The following is a 25707-nucleotide window of genomic DNA, read 5'->3' as shown; positions in this document are numbered from 1 at the left end:
GTTTCAGGAAGTACCATTTATTAATGTTCGATCTCAGTGTCTGTGCTACTGGTGTTATGTTCAGAAAGCTGTCTCCGGAACCAATTCATTCAAGGGTACTTCCCACCTTCTCTTCTAAGAGGTTCAATGTGGCTGGATTCATGTTGAGGTTTTTGATCCATTTGGACTTACGTTTTTGTACATGTTGATAGATATGGATCTACTACATGCCAGCATCCAGTTATGAAAGCACCATTTGTTGAAGATGCTTTCTTTTTTCCATTGTATAATTTTAGCTTCTTTGTCAAAAATGAGGTATTTGTAGGTATGTGGGTTAATATCAGGGCTTTCAATTTGATTGCATTGGTCTACCTTTCTAGTTTTGTGGCAATACCAACCTGTTTTCAGGACTATAGCTCTATTATAGAACTTGACAACAGAGATGATGATACCTCCTGAAGTTCCTTCACTGTACAGGACTGTTTTGGATATCCTGGGTCTTTAGGTTTTCCGTATAAAGTTGATTATTGTTTTTACAAGGTCTGTGAAGAATTGTGTTGGGATCTTGATGGAGATTGCATAGATTGCTTTTGGCAAGATTTCCAGTTTTACAATGCAGATCCTACCTATCCAAGAGCATGGGAGATCTTTCCATTTTCTGGTATCTTCTTTAATTTCGTTCTTTAAAGAGTTAAAAGTTCTTGTCATATAGGTCATATAGGTCTTTCATCTGTTTGGTTAGAGTTACCCCAAATATTTTATGCTTGTGATGTCTCTCTGATTTCTTTCTCAGCCCATTTATCATATTTATATAATAGGACTACTGGTTTTTTAGTTAATCTTGTACCCTGACACTTTGCTGAAGGTGTTTATAAGATGTAGGAGTTCACTGGTAGAGTTTTTCGGGTCACATATGGGAACTATTATATCATCTGTAAATAGTGAAAGTTTGACTTCTTCCTTTCCAATTTGTATCACTTGATCTCCTTTTGTTGTCCTATGGCTCTAGCTAGAATTTCAAGTATAATATTGAAGAGGTATGGAGAGATTGGACAGCCTAATCTTGTTCCTGAATTTAGAGGAATCACCTTGAGTTTCTCTCCATTTAGTTTGATGTTGGCTGTTAGTTTACTGTACATTGCTTTTATTATGTTCAGGTATGTTCCTGTAACCCCTGATCTCTCCAGGACCTTTATCATGTAGGGGTGTTGGAATGTGTCCAAGGCTTTTTCAGCATCTAGTGAGATGATCATGTGGTTTTTCTTTTGTAGTCTGTTTATATGGTGGATTATATTGATAGATTTTTTTAATGTTGAACCATCCCTGCATTCCTGGGATGAAGCCTACTTGATCATGTGGATGATTTCTCTGATGTGTTCTTGGATTCGATTTGCCAGTATTTTATTGAGTATTTTTGCATCAATGTTAATGAGGGAGACTGGTCTGTAGTTCTATATCTTAGATGTGTCTTTGTATAGCTTTGGTACCGAGGTAATTGTAGCCTCATAAAAATTTTGGCAAAAACCTTTCTGCTTCTATAGTATGGACCAGTTTGAGGAGTACTGGTATTAGCTCTTCCTTGAATTTCTGGTATAATTCTGCACTGCAAATATCTGGCCCTGGGCTCTATTGCTCAGTATGTGGTCAATTTTAGAGAAAGTTCCATATGGTGCTGAAAAGAAAGTATATTCTTTTGTGATTGGATGCAATGTTCTATAGATGTCTGTTAATCCCAACTAGGTCATAACTTCTGTTACTTTGTTTCTTTTTAAAATTTCTGTCTGGTGGTCCTGTCTAGTGGTAAGAGTGGGGTGTTGAAGTCTCCCATTATAAGTTGTGGTGTTTAATGTGTGATTTGAGTTTTAGTAATATTTCCTTTACAAATATGGGTACCTTTGTTTTTGGTGCATAGAGGTTGAGAATTGAGACTTCATCTTGGTGGATTTTTCCTGTGATAAACATGAATGAAATGATCATCTTAATCTCTTTTAATTAATTTTTGTTTGAAGTCTAATTTGTTAGATATTAGGATAGCTACACCAGCTTGCTTCTTAGGGCCTTTTGATTGAAAAAATTTTCCCAACCCTTGACTCTGAGATAATGTCTGTCTTTGAAGCTGAGGTGTGTTTCTTGTATGCAGCAGAAGGATTGATTCTGTCATCGTATCCATTCTGTTAACCTGTGTCTTTTTATTGGTGTGTTAAGACCATTGATATTGAGGGATACTCATGACCATTGATTGTTGATTCTTGTTTGTTTTGGATTTGTTTTTGGTGGTGGTACTGTTTGTGAGTTTTTCCCCTATTTCTGGCTTTTGGTAAAGTGAGATTATCCGTCACCTATGTTTTTCTGACTTCCTTGGGTTGGAATTTTCCTTCCAGAACTTTCTATAGAGATGGATTTGTGGATATGTATTGTGTAAATCTGGTTTTGTCATGGAATATCTTGTGATCTCCATCTACAGTGATTGAGAGTTTTGCTGGGTATGGTAGTCTGGGGTGGCATCTGTGGTCTCTTAGTGTTTATAGAACATCTATCCAGTACCTTCTGACTTTCAGGGTTTCCGTGGAGAAGTTGGTTGTAATTCTGATAGGTCTGCCTTTGTATGTTACTTGACCTTTTTCCTTTGCTACTCTTAAGATTCTTTCTTTATTCTGTTTGATTGTTGTTTTGATTATTATGTGGCTAGTGGAATTTTTTTAGGCTACTCTAGTTGGTGTTTGGTAAGCTTCTTGCACTTTCATAGGCATGTCTTTATTCAGTTTGGGAAAGTATTCTTCTATGATTTTGTTGAATAATTTTTGTGTACCATTTTAGGTAAGCTTCTTCACCTTCTTTCTATATTATTCTTAGGTTTGGTCTTTTCATGGTCTCTCTTATTTCCTGGATACGTTGTCTTAAGGATTCACTGGATTTAAGATTTTCTTTGATTGATGAATCTATTTCCTTTAATTTATCCTCAGCACTTGAGGTTCTCTCTTCTACCTCTTGTATTCTGTAGGTTATGCTTTCATTTGTAGTTCCTGATTGTTTACCCAGCCTTTCTATTTCCAGCATTCCATCAGTTTGTGTTTTCTTTATTGTCTCAGTTTTCAGGTTTTGAATGGTTTGAATTGTTTCCTCCATCTGTTTGATTTTTTTATTGACTTTTCTTTAAGAGATTTGATGATTTCTTGCATTTTTGGTTTGTTCTTTTCTTCAGTTTCTATAGGTGATTTTCTCATACCCTCTTTGAGAGCCTCTATAATTTTCATAAAGTTATTTTTGAGGTCATTCTCTTCTGTCTCATCTGCATTGAGATGTTCAGGTCTTGGTGGTGTAGAGTCCCTAGACTCTGGTGGTGTCATATAAGTCTTTCTATTGTTGGATGTGTTCTTAAACTGTCACCTTGCCATCTGTTCTTCCAGTGGATAGAGGTATAGTCTATCCCTCTTCTGGTGGGTCTGGTTCAAGCGTCTATCCTCTTCTCTCTCCCAGATGGTGCAGGGGCAATACAGGAATGGTGACCAGTGTTGGGTGTTTTATTCTGCCTGCAGGTTCCTTCTCTCTCTGTTTGTCTCTCTCTACTGAGGGGTGGAGGGGCAAGACAGGAATGGTGGCTGATACTGGATGCTTTTGACTATATCCAGGTACCTCTACAGGATTCAGTGGCAGGAAGGGTATGCTAGCCTCCTCAGGTTAGGGACTCGGGAAGAGGGAGCGGTAGGTTGAAGGAGCCCCTGAACTCACCGCTCTACTGGAGGGTGTAGGGGCAATGCATGAATGGCAGCCTCCAGGTCCCTTTTTGGGTTTTCATGGCAGGAAGCATCTGGCAGGTTCTGCGGGTCAGGGGACTCAAAGAGGGGGAGCCCTCCAGCTCTTACAATATTTCCATGTCATCTTCTTCAATGATCTCTGAGCCCTAGAGAAAGGGAATGTGCTTTAGATATCCCATTTGATACTTACAATAATGTAAATTCTATGAGCAAATAATTAGTTTTTTCTTTTACTTATGTTTAGGTGTACACACACACACACACACACACACACACTATGGCATGCATGTGGAGGTTGGAAAATGATTTGCTGGCGTCAGTTCTCTCCTGGAGATCATGCATGAAACTTTCCCCACTATCCATATTTCCAGATCTGCAAATGATCATTACATTGAATTGTTTGGGAAATGATGAATTTTAAGCATAGGTATACGTCCAGCTCAAATGCAGTTTTTAAAATATTTTCAATAGGTAGCTGGATGACGACACATTGCGAAAACCACAGATAGTGCAAGTCTGACTACATTTACAATATAGGATGCTTTCCTTTGGCCCTTAGGTCCCTCTGGGTTCATTTCCTTATATAATTTGAGAGAGCCCATTATACATTAGTGTGGTTTCTTTTGTTTTGTTTTTCCCCTAGAATCCTATTTCTGATATCTCTAGACACTGAAGCACAGAAGAGTGGATTAAGATGCCTGCTGTAGCTACCCTCTAGCTTGGGTTGTTCCTTAATGTAATTATTATGACAGCACTGTTATGAATGTGGGTAACATGGCTGAATCTCTGTATCATGTGACTTGCAATCTAGTTCAAAGGTTGAGAGTGGGAACATGGATTCCCAAAGGAAAAGCAAGTGTTTCATGGAGATTGGAGTGGACTTGAGGAACTGTATTTTTTTAAACGGGAGCTCTGAAAAACTCTAAAGGGGTTCTCTGTTTCTCTTTATGATTCTAGATAAAATACAAGAGTACAAACAACGCGTGGTGGAAGAGACCCACCCTGTGTGGAACAACACCATGTGGCCTGGAAACCAAGCAGACTTCTTGTACAGCAGGGTGGAAAACCACGAGGCAATGCTGCCATGTCTCTTTCTACCCAGGAGGCCCCAGGGCAGACAGCCTAAGACTGTGGTCATCCACGGAATTCCGGGTATCGGAAAAACAACCCTGGCCAGAAAGATGATGATGCAGTGGGCGCGCAACGAGTTCTACGCACACAAATTCAAGTTCGCTTTCTACTTCCATTGCCGAGAACTGCACAGGCTGGGGGAGCTCAGCTTCTCTGAGTTGATTGAGCGCCAAAGGCTTAGGCCTCGGGCTCTCGTGTCTAAGGTTTTATCCAGACCAGATCAACTTCTACTCCTGTTGGATGGTTTTGAGGAACTCACATCTCCCCTCGTCACAGGACCAGCTGGTCTGATGGAAGACTGGAACCAGAAGTTGCCTGGGTCTGTTCTCCTAAGCAGTTTGCTAAGCAAAAGGATGCTTCCAGAAGCCACGCTCCTGATCATGGTGAGACCAGCCTCCTGGAGAGGAATTAAAGTCTTAGTCAAATATCCCTTCCATGTCGTCCTGACGGGATTTAACAGGATTGAAGCACTCAACTATCTCAGGTTGTATTTCACAAGCAAAACGATAAGCAACCAAGCTGTGGATTTTGCCATGAAAAACAGCACTCTTTTGTCCATGTGTCGGGTCCCTGTGGTATGCTGGGTGGTATGCTGCTGTCTAAGAACACAAATACAGAAAATGGTAGATCTCACAAAGGCTTGTCCAAATGTAACATCTGTGTTTGTCTTGTATCTGGCTAATTTGTTCCCAACTATATTTAAGAAACTTCCCTATGGTGATTACAAAAAACAACTGGAAGGTGTGTGCCGTCTGGCTGCCCAGGGCATATGGAACCTGAAGAGTGTGTTTGACAAGAGGGACTTTCAGTGTGTCATGGTGGATGAGACCACCATAGACAACTTTCTTTATGTGAACATTCTTCAAAAGCTAGAAGGCCAAGGAGATCGTTATGTGTTTGCCTTGTTTACTTTCCAGGAATTTTTTGGTGCCTTGTTTTATGTTCTCTTTTCTCCCCGAAGAATGATGTATTATCACCCTCTGAGCCATATCAACATCTGGAATCTGATCACAATGTCAAGAGAAAGAGCAATGTTTGGGTATCAAATGGGACTTTTCTTATTTGGTCTTTTTAATGAAGAGTGTGCTGGCATCGCGATGAGGTCCTTCAAGTGCAAATTATGCCTTAAAAACAAATTAAAGGCCATGAAAGTGATAACCAGGTTGAAGGACTATGAAGGCTATGAGTATTCACAGCTATTCCATTGTCTCTGGGAAACCAGGGAGGAGAGCTTTGTAAAGTATGTGCTGCTGGGTTATCAGAAAGTTTCTTTGAAGATCAAGAGCCAGGAAGACCTTCAGACATCTGCCTTTTGCCTTAAGCACTGTGGAGATTTGAAGAAAATGGAACTGACTCTCTCAAGAGACTTCTACAAGGAGCTTTGGCCCAGCTCAGCAGATCCTTCTTATGGTGCTCAGTGAGTGTTTAATTTTGGGTAGTAGTAGCCTGCTTCTTTCTACGGTTCTTACCTCCTGGGAACACGGGGAGCAATTGTGTTTCCACTCTGTTGTTATTGTTCTGTTTTATTGAGGTTTTATATGATGCATGCAAACATTTTGCCTGCATGTATGTCTTGGTATCACATGTGTGTCAAATGTCCTCAGAGGCCAAAGAAGTGCACTGGATCCCCTGGAACTGGAGATCCAGATGGTTGTCAGTCAACATGTGGGTCCTGGGAAGTGAACCTTGTTCTTTAAGGAGCAGCAATTTCTCTGAGACATTTTTTGCAGCCACCTAGGTAGTTTTTTATGTAGGGAGAGGTCTCATGGACCTGCAGCATTGACCACACCTGTTTGGGCATGATCACAGGTACATGAGAGAAACCAGGGATAAAAGAGGGGACAGGAGGGGACCCTACTCACTTGGATTCTGGTCGAGGTTCAGAGATCATAGAGCACTGACCCCGGTTCTCAGCTTCTCATGTAAGTTACTTGTCTCTATCTGAATAAATATCCTACTACCTTTTCCTGGCATCCTTGGCATGACTCATTCCCATTATCAGTTGGTGTCTGCTATTACAACGCCTACACTCGCTTTCTCCTCCTCCTTTTCCTTCTCCTCTCCTGTTTCCTTTTCTTCTTTTTCTTTCTCCTCCTCCTCTTCCATTTTTTCAACACAGGTTTTCTATGTGTAGTTGTGGCTGTCTTGGAACTCTCTCTGTAAGCTTGGTTGGCAGGCTGGTTTAGAGCTCATAAACATTTGCCTGCCTCTGCATCCTGATTGCTGGGACCGACTGTGTGAACTCAGCTACCAGCTTCCTTCTTACAGCCATTTGTGTTAAATATCGTTTTCCATCCTTCTACCCGAGGTGATGACTGTCTTTGATGTTCAGCTGTGTTTCTTGGATGCAGCAGAAGGATGGGCCATGTCTTTTCACCCATTCTGTTAGTCTGTATCTTTTCCTTAAGGTATTGAGACCATAAATGATGAGAGATGATAATGAGCAGTGTTCGTTGATTCCTGTTTGTGTGTGTATGTGTGTGTGTGTGTGTGTGTGTGTGTGTGTGTGTGTGCATGTTTTCTTTCTTTTGATTTCTTGGTCCAGGTTTATTTATTCCTCATGTTTTCTTAGACATGGTTAATCTCTTTAGATTGAGGTTTTCCTTCCAGGATTTTTAGATAGTTTAAATTTGGTTTTGTCATGGAATATATTATTTTCCCATTATGTGCCAAAGGTACTTTCTTTTCTGGTACAGTCTCTTATGTGTTCTTTTGTTTATTTTGTTTTGTTTTTGTTTTTTGAGGCAGTTTCTCTGTAGGATGGTAACCTGTCATTGAACTAGCTCTGTGGACCAGGCAGGCTCTGAACTCACAGAGATCTACCTGTCTCTGCTTCCTAAGAGCTGGGATCAACACCACCACTCAGCAGTTCCTACATTTCCATTGTATATTTTCCTCAGTTTGATTTTTTTATTGATTCTATTCACATTTTTGGGCCTTGAAGTGTTTTGTTCATTTCCACTGCTTGTTTGTGTTTTGCAGATTTAAGGGATTCATTCATTTCCTCTTTAAGGACCTCTATCGTCTTCAGACAGGCTGTTTTAAGGTCTTTTGCTTGTACTTCAGCGAGGTTGGAATGTTCTGGGCAAGCTGTGCTATGGTTGCTGGGCTCTAGAGAAGACATACTGTCTTGGTTGTTACTGGTTGTGTGTTTATGCTGGCACATAGGCATCTGGGGTTGAGGAGACTGTAACTCCAGGTTCTGATATCTGCTCTTGTCTTTGATGGATGGGCATTTTGTTCCTGGTTTCTGGTGGCATCTCTGATACTGTGGTGACTCTGTTTTGCTTGGTGTAGGAAGTTCTTCTGGGATATTTCTGGCCACTGGGGGTCACAGATAGAATATATTTCTAGATGTCATTACCAGGAGCTGATGTTTAACAATGGGGTTAAGCTAGGCAGGGGAGCGTGACAGGGACCACAGTAGGGAGGAAGCAGGTGCTCCACCTGGATCTGCTTAGTCCCCTGGAAAAAGGGACAGAAAGTGAGGAGAGGCCACAGAAGGTGTGCTATAGGGCTGGGGATGAGACTGGGGATTGGACTTGGAGGAATAGAGGGAAAGGTATATATTTTAGTTAGCCTACCAGCTTAGCTGGCCATAGTGGCCTGTGGGTTCCCTGAGAATGCCTGTTGGAGTTGGCGGCTGGGATAAAGCAATGAATGGGGAGAACAGAGCTTGGAGGAAGATCTGTGTGATCCCCTCGGAATTGGGAAGGGGAGGACTGAGCGTGTGTCTGCTACACAGCTGGAGATCAGACTGTGGGGCTGGTTTTGGAGGAGCTGCAGTGGGAGGAGTGTAGGGTTGCAGTTAGACTACCTGCTTCCCTGGCTGGAGTGGCCCGTAGGATCCCAGGCTACTGAGTGAACTTTTACATTAAAATTTCCTTGAGTTTAACGCCACTCTTGGGCCCTTTACCCTTTTTAAAAAATCTTCTTTTCACTTAGAGTGGAAGAAAATGAGATTCTTTTCACCTGGTGGCAAGATATCTGCTCTGTGTTTGAAACAACTGAAGGTTTGAAAGTGCTGGCTGTCACTGACAGCATCCTGGAGGCCCCATTCATGCAGATATTCACCAGGGCCCTGAAGCAGCCCCACTGTAAACTGCTAAGACTACAGTGAGTACCGTTTTCTGTATTTGCTTACTTTTCTGTTACTAAAATACACTGACAAGAAATCAGTGAAGGGAGAAAGGGCTTTATTCAGCTCACATTTCCAAAGAGATAGAGCCCACCATGCTGGCGAAGGCTTGGCAACAGGCACCAGGCAGTGGAAGGAGCAGGAAGACGGCTGTTACCTTTTCAACCACTCTCACAGGGATGCTCAGGAGAACAGGAAGTGAGTCTGAGCTATGGAACCTTAAGACCCACCTCCAGTGACATGCTCCCTCTAGGGAGGCTCCACCTCCTAAAGGCTCCATGACCTTCTCCAAGGACACCAAAACTACAGACCAAGTGTTCAAGCGCAGGAACCTATCTGGGTTCAAATTCAAATCCCAACAAGTAGCAAAATAAATATATCCCAGACAACAGTGACCACTTCCTGCCTGGAAGAAAGTTAGTGGAAACATCCATTCCATTTAGCTTCCTTATTCCTCCATTTCATACTCCATGTACAAGAAACGCACACGTTAAGATATTTTTTAAATAATTGCATTGTTTTTAGTGTCTCTCAATGCTTTATATTTGTAATGTGTTTCTTTATGGCATTTTCATATGTATTTTCTTTTGTTGTGTGTATAGATGTGTGTGTATGTGTGTGTATGTATGTGTGTATGTGTGATGGTCTGAGGTCAATGTTGGGTATTTTAATTGCCCCCCCTCTTTTTGAGACAGGGTCCCTTACTGAAGCTAGAGCTTACTCGTTCATCTAGGCTGGCTAGTCAAAAGTCCCTGAGATCCTCCTGCTTATTTCTCTAAACACTGGGATGATAAATCCCCTGCTTTTGCTTCAAGTGCTGGGATCTTACACTTGGCAGCAAGCACTCTACCCCCTGGGTATCTCCCCAGCCCTGGTGTCACTCTTTTCCAAGGCTGAATAGTATTCAGGTGTACACATACCACACTTCTCCCATTCACTACTGATGGGTGTGCTCTGGTCAGCTCTCAGTAGGGTCATTACTGTGTTCAGAAAGTGAATTTGAGTTGGTAGGTGAGTGAAACCACACATCAAGGAGCCAGAAGTCATGACAGTTCCTACCGTGCTGATAACTGGCTCCATGACTACTGAGGGAGGAAATTATAGGATGGATTACTGGTCTTCTGCCAATGTACTCTGAAGTGTGTCTGCATTTTATTTCAGCTTTCAGGAGGCATAGGCAGGTGGTTCTGTATTGGCTTGAGGCCAGCCTTTCTGCATGGTGAGTTAGAGACCAGCAAGGCTAGAGAGACCTTGCCTCAAAAAACAAACATTAGTAATACTACCACTACTCATACTAATACTAATAATAATACATTTTAGAGGATCATCATGGTGAGAAGGTTAAATGTAGCCATGCAGTAGAGCCCACAGAACCATACCTGAGAGGAGTGTTGTGTCACTCTAGAAATCATTAAACCTGTAACCCTGGCTCCAGAGAGTCCAAAGCCCTCTTTTGGCCTCTGTGAACACACACATGTGCACACACACAAACACACACACATACACACACAGTGCTTTATTTAATCAAAAATATCTAACCCCAGTTCTTTTGGATGTTAAACAGTACACCCCATCTCTGGGGCTTTTAAGATCTAGCATAGTAACAATTCATCACATAAACAAACCACTAATTCTTCCTAAAACACAACATTGCGTCTCCCACAGGCCTAGACCACTATCTGATGACCTTTTCTCCTGTCATCATAGCTGTCATTGGCTCCCTTGTACTAAGCGCCTACCATAGCACAAGAAGGATACTGAGGGAGCTGGGGAGCTGGTTCAGTCAGTAAAGCGCTCGCTACACAACACAAGGATCTAATTCTGAGTCCTAGCTAGCACTTAACAGCCAGGCAGGGCCGTGCAAGCCTGTAGTCTCAGCAATATGAGGCAGAGAAGACAGAGGGCCTACTAAGCTAAATGGCCAGCTAGTCTAGCCAATCAGTACAGTCCAGCTTTATTTAGTAAAAGACTCTATCGTTTATAAAAATGGTGCCAGGTGGTGGTGGCACAAACCTTTAATCCCAGCACTCAGGGAAGCAGATGCAGGCGAATCTCTGTGAGGTCGATGCCAGCCTGATCTACAGAGTGAGAGCCAGGACAGCCAGGGCTACACAGAGAAACCCTGTATCAAAACAAATGGAGTGTGATCAAGGGAGACACTCAGCACCAACATCAGGGCTCCATACACATACACACACTCACACACACACTCACACACACTCACACACACTCATACACACATACTCACACATGCACACACACTCGCACATACACACACTCATACACACACTCATACACACATACTCACACATGCACACACACTCATACATACATACTCACACATGCACACACACTCACACATACACTCACACATACACACACTCATACACACATACTCACACATGCACACACACTCACACATACACTCACTCATACACACACTCATACACACATACTCACACATGCACACACACTCATACACACATACTCACACATGCACACACACTCACACATGCACACACACTCACACACACTCACTCATACACATATACATACACACACTCATACATACATACTCACAAATTCACACACACTCACACATACACACACTCACACATTCACACTCACTCACAAATGCACACACACTCACACATACACACTCACATACTCACACATACACACACTCACACACTCACACACAGAAAGGATGCTGTGTGCTTTGCTGAGATAATGTAGGGCAATTTGCACCTATACCTCATGGAGAACGTGTCGTGTGCTCACTGAGAAACTTACGCGAGGTCCTTCCACTGAAGAGATTGAAGGAAGAGCTGAGAGAAGACACTTGGAGAGACATACATGCTTTTCCTAAGTTACTCATTCATTCCTACTCATTGTTCTCAGTCTTGGCACTGATATGACTGCTTTGTGTTGGTCTTAAGGGATGATGTTCTAAAGTCACTTGTTACCCTCCCAAGACCCTGTCTGTCTCATCAGCTGTCATCATGTTGTTGGGGGGTGATGACCACAGAAATGGTAGAGATGGGACCTGGGAATGAGCAATCCATCTGTGATGTACCTGTCATGAAAGTATGAAGACCCGAGTTCAAATCCCTGACACCCATGTTAAAAAATAATCTTAGTGACCCTTGGGGCTCAATAACCAGTCTGTCTACATGAACCAGTGAACTTTCGGTCAGATGACAGACACTGCCTCAAAAAAAATCAGAAGTGCTGGAGAGATAGGTCAGCAGTTAAGAGTGTTTGCTCTCACAGAGGACTGAAGATCAGTTCTTAGCACCCACATTGGGTGACTTTAGTCACAACTGCCAGGAACTCCAGCTGTATGCAGAAACTGATGCTCCCTGATGGTCTCCTTGGATCCCTGCAAACACTTGGCTCACATACCCACTCTGGCACACACTCCCATGCATGCATGAATACAAAAAAAATCTCTGTAAATAAGGTTGAGAGTAAACGAGGAGGGCTTCCAGTGCTGACCTCACACTCACGCATATGCAAGGTCACCGAAGCCCTTTAGTAATGGGATGCGTTTCATCCTCCAGTTTGAGGTATGCGAGTCACATGTTGTGTGAAGACCTATCCTGCGTTTTGACTGAAAACAAGCATCTGCGACAGCTGTGGATAGAACACACAAGACTGGCAGGCGAGGCCATGAAATTCCTGTGTAGCGCGCTGAGATCGCACCACTGTCTTCTGCAGTTTGTGAGGTAAAGGCGGAGGCTGGAATTGCTGACAGAGCTTGGATGGGTGGTCTTTGCAGAATTAATGATCACATCGTGTGCTCTGTGACAGCCTGGCTTCCTTTTGTTTTATTCAACAATAAAGAATAAACTGATGACAATTGCCTTGGATAATACCTAGAAATGGGATCGCTAGTTCATGTGTTAGCATTGCTGTTCTTTTTGGTTTTTGCAAATTTTAGGGTTTTTTTTGGTGCTTTGAATTTTTTAATGGTTAGATATGTTTATTTTATGTGTATGGATATTTTATCTACATATATGTATAGGCACCACAAGCATACAGTGCCCTTGTAGGCCAGAAGAGGGCACCAGATTTCCTGGACTGCAGTTACATATGGCTGTGGTGGGTCACTTGTGTGCTGGAAACTGAACCCAGATCCTTTGCAAGAGCAGCCCGTGCTCTTCACCTCTGTGACATCTCTCCAGCCTCCAAGTTCTTTTTCTAAGTTCTTATTGGCGTAAATTTATTGTGCAAGTTTCTGGATCTAATAAGGACATTTTCACATAAAATGCATAAAAAATATATGCTTTTGATATATTTCCTCCTTGGCCGCAATGCTATGTGACACTATCCCTGGAGAGACTGGAACATGTCCACTCACCCCAGATATAGAACTGAAAACTAAGTAATGATATCTCCAAAGTCTACAGTTATATAGGTGAGGGGCAACTTACAGAAGCATATACAACTTGAAACCAGTTGCTACACTGAAAGCCCACCCTAGCATGGGAGATGACTCACATAAGCTGGCACCTTATACCTCAATGCACAACTTCCTGAAGACTCAAAACTTTAGAGAGTTTTCTTCCAGAAAGCTTAGCTGGTTGGAGTCACCTCGAGTTTATGAAGCTAAGAGCAGCTCCTGCAGTTATCCTCATTTAAAGAGGTAGAATATGAGACAGAGGAAGGGTCCTTGAGGGCACCATTTATCCCAGGAGTAAGGCTTTCCATCTATGTCTGACATGTCTAGGTTGGAGTACTGTGAGGCCACCTCTAGAGACTGGTATTATCTCGCCAGTGATCTTCAAAGGAATGCACAGCTGAGGACCCTACTGATGAGACAAAATTCCCTACATATATTCAGTGTGTACTACCTGCTAATGAGTCGCCTCAGGGAGCTGGCGTAAGTTGAACTTCTTTTCCTGCCATTATCATTTGGTAGCTTCATGGCTTCCATGAGAAAATACTTTGCCATAATGGTAAAAGGTGCACGTATTTAAAAGGGTAAGTCTTCTGGTTGATGCGATTGTACAGCTATGTAAATGAGCATCCAGGAAAATAATGAGGATGCATGACAGAGGGTGGGAACACAAGATGTGTAATATCTGTGCTGACTGCTTTCATCAACTTAACACCAACCTAGACATGTCTGGAAGAGGAATTCTTTTGGTTTTCCTTTTTTACATTTTTTTATTTCACATACCAATCCCAGTTCTCCTCCCTCCCCCATATTCCTGTCACCCCACTCTCCATCCACTCCTCAGAGAGGGTGAGACCTCCAATGGGTAGTCAACAAAGTCTGTCACATCACTTGAGGCAGGACCAAGACATTCCCCACTGTATCTAGGCTGAACAAGGTATCTCTCCATAGGGAATAGGCTCCAAAAAGCCAGTTCATGCACTGGGGATAAATAGTGGTCCCACTGTCACTGTCAGTGGCCCCATAAATAGTTACCCACATTCACAGGACCTAGTTTTCAGTGAGCTACCACTTGCTCAGGTCAGCTGTTTTTGTGGGTTTCCCAGCATGGTCCTGACCCCTTTGCTCATATTATTGCTCTTCTGGATGAGGGGATTTTTTCCTCATTTATTTTTTTAAAGATATGTATTTATTATGTATACAATGTTCTTCCTGCATGTATGCCTGCAGGCCAGAAGAGGGTGCCAGATCTCATTATAGATGGTCACAAACCACCATGTGGTTGCTGGGAATTGAACTCAGGACCTCTGGAAGAGCAGTCAGTGCTCTTAACCTCTGAGCCATTTCTGCAGACCCTGGAAGAGGGAATTTTTTGTTTGTTTTTCCAGACAGGATTTCTCTCTATTGTTTTAGAGACTCTCCTGGAACTAGCTCTGCAAACCAGGCTGGCCTCAAACTCACAGAGATCTGCCTGCCTCTGCTTCCTGAGTGCTGGGATTAAAGGCTTGAGGCACCAACACCTGGCCTGGAAGAGGGAATCTTAACTGAGAAAATACCTTCATCAGATGGGCCCACAGGCAAGTCTGTAGTATATTTTCTTGATTAATGATTGATGTGAGTGGGCCCATTCCACTGAGCTTACCCCTGAGCAGGTGGATCTGGGGGCTGTAAGAAAGTAGACTAGGCAAGTAGTAGGTTATATCGTGAAATAAGGCCTTCCTCCCCAAGCTGCTTTTGGTCACAGGATTTTATGAAAGCAATAGGAATCTACCTAGAGTTGGGGCTCAGCAGTTAAGAGCATTTAATACTCTAGCAGAGACCCCAAGTTCTGCACCCAGACACCCATGTGGGGTAATAAAATCAGCCTTTAACTCCATCTCCAGGGGCTCCAATGCCCCTTTCTGGCATGTGTGGTCATCTGCACTCATGTGCACACACCCCCACGCAGACACACACGAATAATTTAAACATTAAAATAAATGTTTTAAGGGTATTGTGGTGGTTTGAATAAAATACCATAGGGAGCCTTACTATTAAGAAGTGGCACCGGGTGGTGGTGGCACACGCCTTTAATCCCAGCACTGGGGAGGCAGAGGCAGGCGGATCTCTGTGAGTTTGAGGCCAGGCTGGACCAAAACAATACAGAGAAACCTTGTATCGTAAAAACAACAACAACAACAAAAAAGAAGTGGCCTTATGGAATAGGTGTGGCTTTGTTTGAGGAGGTATGCCATTAGGGGTGGGGCTTTGAAGTCTCAGAAGCTCAAGCCAGTTCACTTCCGGTTGCCTGTGGATCAAGAGGTAGAACTCTCAGCCCTTCCTCCAGCACTGTGTCTGCCTGTCCCATCGTCTTGTTTCCCACTGTGATGATAATAGACTAGCCCTCTGAACTGGAAGCTAGCCCCAATGAAATGCTTTCCTTTGTAAGTGTTGCCATGGTCATGGTGTCTCTCCATAGCAATAGAAGCCCTAACACAGGTACATACTTACATCTAATGGACTAGTCTATATCATTGCAATGAGTTCTGTGTTTCCACCATCCAATGAATGAAGCAGACATTATCATAACTGTCTTCTTCCCTCTCTGCTCATATCAACCATGTTGAATGCAATGGAACTGGCTGGACTCTTTTAACTCCATGTCAGTATTACTACACACATGTCCTTAAGCAGAATGGCACACGGGTTTATATTACCTTACATTTTATACAGACAGTGGTGTCTGTTCTGCTTCCTCTTTTGATGAACAGCTCATTTTTAATGGTATGTGTATGTGTGTGTACATACATGCATGCTTTTAATGGACATTTTAGGAGCAGAACTCCAGAGCTGAAGAGGGTTCATCTTTCATCTGCCAGGCTTTGTGGCTGGCTATACCTGTTTCTAGTCCTATCTGCAACACACAGCAGAGTTCCCAGGGCTAGAAGTTTCTACTCACTCTGGTTTTTGGTTTTGTCAACCTCTTGAACTACAAACAGCACTTTGTTGTTTCAGTTGATACTTGTTGATTTTTGTGACTGACCTTACTTTTTATTTTTGTGTATGCACCCATGCATGAATGTCATGGTACACATGCAGAGGGCAGAGGACAACTTACAAGAATCAGTTCTCTCACAACCCTCTGCTGGTTCCAAAATCTAACTTAGCTCATTCAGGTTGGCAGAGAGAGCCTTAGCCTTCCAAACATCTGGTTGTCTGACAGTCTTCCTGTTCTTTGTGGCGTCCCTGTTGCCATGCCTGAATATGCACTTAATGTGTCCCTCCCTGTCATTGTCTCTTTTCGTTGTTTTCTTTCCCCTGTTTGTTTTTTTGGAGACTGGGCTTCTCTGTAGCTTTGGAGCCTGTCTTGGAACTCACTCTGTAGACCAGGCAAGCATCAAACTCACAGAGATCCACCTGCCTCTGCCTCCCGAGTGCTGGGATTAAAGGCGTGATCCACCAATGCCCAGCAACAAGGGACAGTTTTAATTCTCTTCCACAACTAGGTTTTGTGTGTGTTTTTATTGCGTGTGTGTGTGTGTATGGGTTTGTTGTGTGTGTGTGTGTACTGTCTATATCTGTGTTTATGTGTTTTTGTGTGTGCTGTGTATGTGTGTGCTCTGTGTATGTGTGCAATATGTGTAGTATGTGTTTGTGTGTAGTGTATGTGTTTGTGAGTGTGTGTGTGTACTGTCTTGCGTGAGTTTTGTATGTGTGTGCTTTGTGCATGTGTGTAGTGTCTCTGTGTTTTTTGTGTAGCATTGTGTGTGAATGTGTGTAGTATGTATGTGTGTGTGTGTGTGTCTTCATGTGCCTCTGTGTGTGTGTGTGTGCTATGCTGAGGTGGGAGCACTTTAACCTGAGCTTTCTAGAAGCAGAAGGCTTCCTATTGCTCTATCACGTGCTCTTAGCATTTTCAACTTCTGTGGGAGAGAAGGTAACAGAGTGAAGAAATAATGGGGTCAGGAAAGCAGTATGATGGAGACGGAAACAGAGAGGGCTCAGCAGCCGAGAGCACTGGCTGCTCTTCTGAGTTGGGTTCACAGCACCTACACGGTGGTCACAACCATATATAACTCCAATTCTAGGGAATGCACTGCCTCCTTCTGACATGCATGCTGCCCACAGACATGCATGCAGGCTGACTCTCATGCACATACAGTAAAACTAAACAAATATTTACAACAAGTACAGCAAAAGCTACCCCAGGAAGAGACAGAATTCTAGCAGTTAAAAATGGAAGGACACAGCTGGGCAGTGGAGGCACAAGCCTTTAACCCAACACTCAGGAGGCAGAGGCAGGCGGAGCTCTGTGAGTTCAAGACCAGCCTGGTCTACAGTGTGAGTTCCAGGACAGGCTCCAAAACTACACAGAGAAACCCAGTCTCGAAAAACCAAAACGTGTTTGTGTGTGTGTGTGTGTGTGTGTGTGTGTGTGTGTTGGAACCAGAGACGTCAAGGACACCACAAGAAAACTCACAGAATCAATAACCTGGGCTCCTAGGAACTCAACAGATACTAAACCAACAACCAAGGAGCCTGTATGGGGCTGATCTAGACCCTCTGTGTATATGTGACAGTTGTGTAGTTGGTCCTCTTGTGGGACCTCTAACAGTGGGAATAGGGCCTATCTCCAAATTACAGGCTTTTAGGACCCTATTCTTCCTAATACTGGTTCACCTTGCCCAGCCCTAATGTATGGGGAGGTGCTTAGTCTTACTGCAACTTGGTATGCCATGATTTGTTGATACTCATGGGAGAACTGTCCTTTCCTAAACATAAATGGAGGAGTTGATTGGGGGACTGGGAGAAGAAGAGGGAGGGGAAACTTTGTTCAGGATGTAAGATAAATAAATTTCTATTTATGTATATGTATATATGGATAAATATATGTGTGTATACATACTTGCATGCATGCATACACATGAACTGTCCCTTGTCTGTGTGTTTCTCTTCACAGGCTGGAGAACTGTAACCTCACTGGGATCTCCTGTGAAGGAATTGCCTTCGCTCTCAGGCACAATAAGATGCTGACCCACCTGAGCCTGGCAGAGAACAACTTGAGGGATGCAGGGTCGAGGCATATCTGGAGAGCTTTTAAATATTTAACATGTCCTTTGCAGAGACTGGTGTAAGTCTACAAGTATTTTCTTCCCGGAACTCAGTAGTGGGGAGGGGAGACTAGGAGGCTATTAAGGATTCACTTATGCAGCAGGATAAGTATCTTGATGGTTTAGTTTCTTTTATAATATGGAAGCAGCTGAGAAGAGACTCTCAGTGAGTGACTGTCTGGATCAGAGACTGGACCTTTGAGCATGCCTGTGGGAGATTGCCTTGAATGTGTTCATTGGAAAGACTCAGACTGAAAGTGGGTGTCACCATTCCCCTGACTTGTGACCTGGACTGTATGAAAGTAGACAAAGTGAGCAGAATATAAGCATGCATTTATTCTCTCTCTCTCTCTCTCTCTCTCTCTCTCTCTCTCTCTCTTTGTGTGTGTGTCTGTCTGTCTCTGTCTCTCTTTGTCTGTCTGTCTCTCTGTCCCTCTGTGTGTGTGTGTGTGTGTGTGTGTGTCTGTCTCTGTCTGTCTCTCTCTGCTCTTGTCTGTGGATGTGACAAGCTGCTACAAGGTTTTCCATGGACCTGGACTTTGCCTGCTATGCTAGGGTGGAGTGAGCCCACAGCAGGGGGCGTGGTACTTATGCAGAGGGTGATGGAGTGCTGACTGGCTTGACCTTGTGCAAACCTTATGCAGACCACTAAGGCTTCTGTGAGATGATGAGTGAGTTCAAAGTATAGAGGAAAGTTGTTACTACTGTCATTTTGTAGGCAAATTATCTAGTGGCCGAGTCCTACTTAACCCAGTTGTCTGAGGTGAGATGAAATTCCAAACTTAGGCCTTAACCCACACAGTGGAAATTTTCAGATTTTAAGGATGCTGAGGAGCATCACTGGGGGAGCTACTAGATGGAGGTACTGAGCCTGAACACTATATTACATTAAATTTCTCTTGGCAGTGCTTGTGGTGTCACACACTGGTAAGATTTGATGAAGGAGGCATTGGCAGAAGGATCACCAGTTTGATGCAAACCTGGGCTCCTGGGCTACACGTTTTAAGACAGGAAGCGGTGGCACCACTACTAAGGAGGCAGAGGCAGGCAGAAGTCTGTGAGTTCCAGAACAGCCTGGTCTACAGAGTTAGTTCCAGGATAGCCAGGACTGCTTCACAGAGAAACTCTGTCTTAAAAAACTAACCAATCAAAAATTTCTCTAGGCAATCTCATTTATTTGCAAAGCTGTGTTTCTGTTATGCAGTTATGGCAACAGGAACCTTCCTAATTAAATGAGGGAAAAGGGGAAACCTGAATGAATGATGCTGAGAGACTCAGTTTCCTGCCTTAGGGATAATGTCTTCTTGCTACCAATCTGCTGCAGTGGACCAGAATGCTGCTGCTGCTGCTGCTGCTGTTGCTGCTGCTCCTCCTCCTCCTCCTCCTTCTTCCTTCTCTCTCTCTCTCTCTCTCTCTCTCTCTCTCTCTCTGTCTCTCTCTTTTGAGACAAGGCTTCTATGTCTGTCTTTGGAACCTATCTTGGAACTCACTTTATAAACCAGAGATTCGCCTGTCTCTCACTCCTGAGTGCTGGGATTAAAATCACGTGTCACTAGCACCCAGCCCAGAATGCATTCTAAATGATTCTCTGTTGACCACTTATCTTGCACTGGCATGTATTCCTTAGACAGGTTTCCTCAGAGTCCATATTAGTCATTTCCTCCTTGGTGTGTCCAAATACCCAACAAGAAGTTACTCCAGTGAAAAACACTTCATTGTGGCTCAAGGTTTGAGGGGAATACTCATTCTGTCCTGATGGGAAAGACATAGTGGCAGGAGCATGAGGCAGCCGGACATATTGAGTCTGTAGGTGGGAACCACAGAGCAGACAGGAAATAGCACAACAAAGCCTCCCAACTCAGCTGGCAAGATGCAAAGCTTGACAACCAGAGTTAGATCCCAGGGACCAATGTGGTTAAAAGAGATAGCCAAGTCCTGTAAAGGAGATAACCAAGCCTTGAACAATGCCTTTTGACCTCTCAATGTGTGCATTATGTCATCAGCAGCACACACACACACACACACACACGACATGCACACATATACACAATGCACACACACATGTGCACACGGAAGCACCCAGGGATTTTCACACATCACACATACACATATCACTGCATCCAATTAGTGCTACCTATTAGCAACATGCATGTGTGGACATCTATTAGAGCATCAGCAAGCTACTGGCGACCACACACCCCAAAGGAAATGAGTCTCCCTCACCTAGCTGCCATCAACTACAACAAGCTCTTTGGTTAGGGGTGAGGACTTGTTAGTCCCTCCCCAACGTATGGTGGATTTTTAGCTTGATCTTGAGCAGGTCTCATGTCAGAAACCATAGCTGCTGTGAGTCAGTGAATGCAATAGTTATGCCATGACCAGAAGGCAACATTCCACAGCTCTCCTCCCCATCTTCCAGTCCTTCCTGTTTTCCCCACCATGTTCTCTGAAAGGTAAATAAAGACATCATATTTGACAAAAACATGGAAGCAGTAAGTGCCGTCCAAGATTGTTCTGGTTGTGTCTTTACAGACTGAGGCAGTGTTCCTTGACTTCAGCTTGCTGTAAGTACATGACGTCAGCTCTCAAGAACAACAAAAGCCTGAGAAGTCTGGACCTGAGTTGCAATAGGCTGAAGGACGATGGGGTCATCCTACTCTGTGACGCTCTGGCAGATGCTGACTGCAACGTGTCAATTCTGGAGTGAGTCTCCCTCCATTTTCTCCTCTGAGGCCAGGGTTCTTCTACATTGACTTCTCTCAGGGTGCTCTTCCAGATTGTTCCTTCCACTCAGGAGTCTGGAAGCTCCAGAACAGTCATTCTGAAAATATGGTTTTACCTGGAAAGTGCTTACCAATGTACATTTTGTTGGCTACCCAGTATTGCTGACCACTCCTAAGGCTGCTTCTCTAGAGCCTCATACACAACTTGTAGGCAACCCCACTGAACAGTCTCCTCAGCAGTTATTACCACTTATAACAAGCAGAGGGAGGAACCTTGTGAGTCTTGTAAATTTGGGGAACTTTCTGGGCCTTGCAAGTTTCAGTTTCTTACTGGCTTTTTGAGCACGCCTCCTCCACCTATCAGGAGGGAATGTAGCAAACAGCTATAAGTGCCAAGTTTACATGCTGGCATATTAATTTTTTTATCCCTGTAGGCAAGAATCCTCGCTGAGTCTGAAGCTTGCCAGTGGCTTGCAATGTGGCTCAGCTTTTGTGTGATCTGGGGCTGTGCACTCTGTGTGAGCTGAGTCCTCAGAGGTGGGACGTGCCGACTTCACCCCGTCTGTGTCTTTCCCACAGGCTGGAATGGTGCGGCTTCACCTCCTATGCTTGCCATGCTATAGCATCCATGCTTGGCAGTCACAGGAAGCTGATGTACTTGGACCTGAGCAAGAATGTCATCGGAGTCAGTGGCATACTGACCTTGAGCCTGGCATTCTTGTCGCATAGGCAGGGAGAAGATGTCATTCTGTAAGTTCTATGAGAATCTTGCTTCCTAAGAAGAATACTGGAGCCTCAGTAGCAGCTGAGAAGAGGTTTAGCATTTTTTTTACATTAAAATGCAGAAGACTGGTATGCCATTATGTCACTAATTAGTGTTTAATGCAGTCTGACTCTCATTTCCCTGAATTCATCTGTGGTTGGGTTCCCCAGGGAGGTATCTTCTGGTATCTAGTATAGATAGCTGCCTTCCTAAATCCCCTATCCTTTGGGTTCAGAACACTGAGCCTCATCTAATGTACACCCAGGGGTCCTCATATCCTCCTGTTCTGATGTCATGTCAGGCATGAGGCCGTTTCCCAATCCCAGGATGAACTGAGAGCACCTGGACACATAGGTGCCACTGTCAGCTAAAGAAGGTGGGACCTCGGGCCTCCTGTTTATCGGCAGTTCTATAATGAGTTCTCCAACAAATGACTGTAAAGCCCTATATCCTACAGGCCTCAGTTGGCTTCCCGTGCACAAACACAACTCACAATCTCCCTGTGGAGAATGAAATGCTACCATGGGTGTTTCCAGGAATCTGACTGATTTCTAGGAGCAACCAGTTTCCTTCATGTGCCCTTTAGACCAGCCTCCTGCCTCATGTGAAAGGGATCTGTGTCCTCCTGACTGCTACGCCCTTGCCCTTCATCCTTTCCTTTCTGTTTTCTTCATTTTATTTTCTGCTTTTGTTCCTTTTGTTTCTACTTAGCCCTGGCTGGCTTCAAACTCATCATTCTCCTGCCTCAGCCACCTGAGGGTTATATGGCATGTATCAACATGCCCTTCCCCTTCATTCCTTTCTCAGTTGTAGACTTAATCTTATTGTTGTTGATATTGTTATTATTTATACTGTTCATTAGTCATGTGACTGGGAATAACCTCATCTGTCTTTAGACTGTGGGTGGGTTCTTCGTCCATGAGATTTCAGGAAAACTTGGGGTAATGTGCATGTGAGACACTGAGCACTGTCATGTCATCATCCTGGGGTGGCCAGCGGCAAAGCTGTCATTATGCCTGGTGTATTCCTGCACATATGCCTGCACTATGTATCAAATTATCTCAACATGTGATAATTTAAAGTGGCAGGCAGAGTTTCTGATGAGCATAACTACAAGAGCATTCTGGACAGCCATTCACGTCATGGTCTCTCACCATGGTGTCAGTGAGGCTGCTGGCTGGGTTGTGATCGGAGCAAGGAAGCTGCTGTTCATACATGTGGTCTCCATTGTTCTTGTGATATTAGCTAGTTTCTTCCAGAATGCATGACAAGAGAGATGCCCAGGAACACAGTGAGACAGACATGTGGAGACAGATACAGAGAGATAGAGAGAGAGAAAGAGAGAGAGAGAGAGAGAGAGAAAGAGAGAGAAAGAGAACGAGAGAGCGAGAATGAGAGAGAGGGAAGAGAGAGAGAAATATACCAGAGAGACAGAAATAGATACACAGAGAGAAACACAAAGATGCAAAGAGTCACAGAAACAAAGAGACATACAGACACAGAGAAAGACACATTCAACAGAGACATGTGGAGACAGAGATACTAAGACACTGAGAAAGACAGACACATACATGTGCAGAGACACGGGAGGAGGCAAGTGGAGATAGGATGTGTAGACATGCAGAAGAAGATACATAGGGAGAGAACCATGGACACCAAAAGACAGATGGAGATGAGACATAGAAACATGCACAGGGAGACAAAAACATGGAGACGGGCACACAGGGACACAGAGAGAGATCCGTGTAGGCCGAGACTCACTGATGTACATAAACAGACTTAGGGACACAAAGAGTCATAGAGAAAGGGACAGGGACATACATGGGGGAAAATCAGAGTGATCCACATGGAGACACCAAGACATAGAAGCATAGGGACAGAGAGAGACATGTGTAGGCTCACAAAAGTACACAAAGACAGAAATAGGTGGGACAGAAACAGATGCATAGAAACAAAGAGAGCAGCAGAGAGACAAACAGCGACACATAAACAACAACACACACAGAAAAAGAGAGGCAGTGAGACAAAGACACCTATATAGTGACACACAGAGATAGGGGACATGTGTGCATGCAGAGACACATAGAGAGACAGACACACAGAGACAGAGACGCAGAGCCATTCACAGGGAGACATACTGGGAGACAGAGACAGACACACAGATATTGAGGTAGAAAAGAGACCAAGACACCCATATAGATACACGCATAGGCAAAGAGCCAGAAGGTGACAGACCTTTCTCCCGTTCAGTGTACACCCCATACACCTTCTTTATTCTGTTGGCCACTGTGGTCAGCCCTGGTCCACCAGAATATGAATGGTATGACAGTACCTAGGCTATGGGGGGAGTGCCTAGGAGCACTGCTTACTTTGTGTCCCAAGCAGGTGAGTCACAGCACAGGAATCCAGGCCCAGAACTGCTTGTTTCTAGACATGGCTTCATAATGTAGACCAGGATGGAATCAAACTCACAGAGATCCTCCAGCCTCTGCCTCGTTGGGGTGCTAGGATTAAAGGTGTTCACCACAATGCCCAAGTCAGAGCCAGCTTGTTCTTTGTTTAGTCCTAGCTTCAGGCTGGTCTCCTAGGTGGCAACTTGCTGTGCTAGAGTTTTCCTGGCTCTTCTGGGATTGCAAAGGAATCTTAAATATGAGCTACCAAGCCTTGTTCTATACCCTTCCCAGGGAGAAGACATCGAATGATAGAGTGGACATGTACACAAGGCTAAAGGGCCCAGAGGTAGAGGATGGCTGTCTGAAGATCGTGCAAGACTGGAACTCTTAATGCCTCAAGATGCTATGGATGCAAATCCTTTCTAATTTAAACTGGAAGCAGCTTTTTATTTACAGGCCCTTATTTGAGGGGAACAGGCTAGTTTTCAGGAGCTTGGTGTGAGCCCCCTCTGTCTTAGGGACTATCCCTGTATTCCTATGCAGATCAGACACTGAAGAGGGACCAGATGGTTAGGAGGGTTGGGAAATCTGTTTCACCTGCTGGGGTGCTGGGAGAACTAAATTAAATACACCAGGGATGCACATGGACAAGTGTTCATTAACTAATTGCCCAGCATGTGCACTATTCAGAAGAAATAAACGTGTTCCTCCTCTAACAGTTTGCTGTCATAGGAAATTTTCAAGGGAAGTGACAACATCATGTTTAAGAGGGACACAGAGACAGAGAGATGCATATAGAGCTACATAGGCAGAGAGATATGCAGACAGAGATAAAGAGAAAGACAGAGATAAAGAGACATAGAAGAACAAACAATGGGAAGACCTGCAGGATGCACAGCAGAAAAACATTCAAATGAGGAGTCAGAGATAGGGAGATAAAGACACAATGAGAGAAAGACAGAAAAGCAGAAGACACAGACAGGCAGAGGCATGTCACACAGAGAGACACATCCATAAAGACAGGGACACCGTCACACAAACAGGCAGAGATGCACAGAGACTGAGGGCTTCTACAAATGTGAGGAGGAACTGTGGGATCTACCTGAGATGTCAACAACCAGCTAGACACCTGTGCATCCACGTTGAAGGCAGCTGAACTCCATCCAGGGGCTGCAGAGATGGCTGTGGGGTTAAAGTGCCCGCTGGCTTCAAACTCATCATCCTCCTGCCTCAGCCTCCGAGGACCAGGGTCACAGGCATGCATGTGTACTGAGAGGTAGTGCAGCTGTGCCGTAGAGTAGGTCTATTTTTTGAGGACTCTTCCTACATACTG

At 44.0% G+C, this 25707-nt stretch overlaps 1 protein-coding gene across 4 annotated transcripts in view; it reads left to right on the top strand.

Annotated features, from left to right (window-relative positions):
- Nlrp8 (NLR family pyrin domain containing 8) overlaps positions 1-25090 on the top strand; it is a 40721-nt gene extending 15631 nt beyond the window's left edge. Inside the window, exons 4-11 of one of the 4 annotated variants that reach the window (XM_040734158.1) lie at positions 4692-6282; positions 8811-8981; positions 12567-12731; positions 13736-13888; positions 18345-18515; positions 21028-21198; positions 21798-21968; positions 24666-25090. In XM_040734158.1, coding sequence (XP_040590092.1) covers positions 4692-6282; positions 8811-8981; positions 12567-12731; positions 13736-13888; positions 18345-18515; positions 21028-21198; positions 21798-21968; positions 24666-24765 — 2693 coding nt within the window. In that variant the 3' untranslated portion in view covers positions 24766-25090. The remainder of the gene's footprint in view (positions 1-4691; positions 6283-8810; positions 8982-12566; positions 12732-13735; positions 13889-18344; positions 18516-21027; positions 21199-21797; positions 21969-24665) is intronic. The other 3 variants (XM_040734159.1, XM_040734160.1, XM_040734161.1) reach the window with 3 other exon arrangements.
- Positions 25091-25707: the final 617 nt, after the last annotated feature.

This window comes from Mesocricetus auratus, unplaced genomic scaffold (assembly GCF_017639785.1).
Source record: "Mesocricetus auratus isolate SY011 unplaced genomic scaffold, BCM_Maur_2.0 Super-Scaffold_100037, whole genome shotgun sequence".
NCBI lineage: Eukaryota > Metazoa > Chordata > Mammalia > Rodentia > Cricetidae > Mesocricetus > Mesocricetus auratus.
Note: the sequence above shows the minus strand (reverse complement) of the source record. Positions and strands in the feature narration are given on the sequence as shown.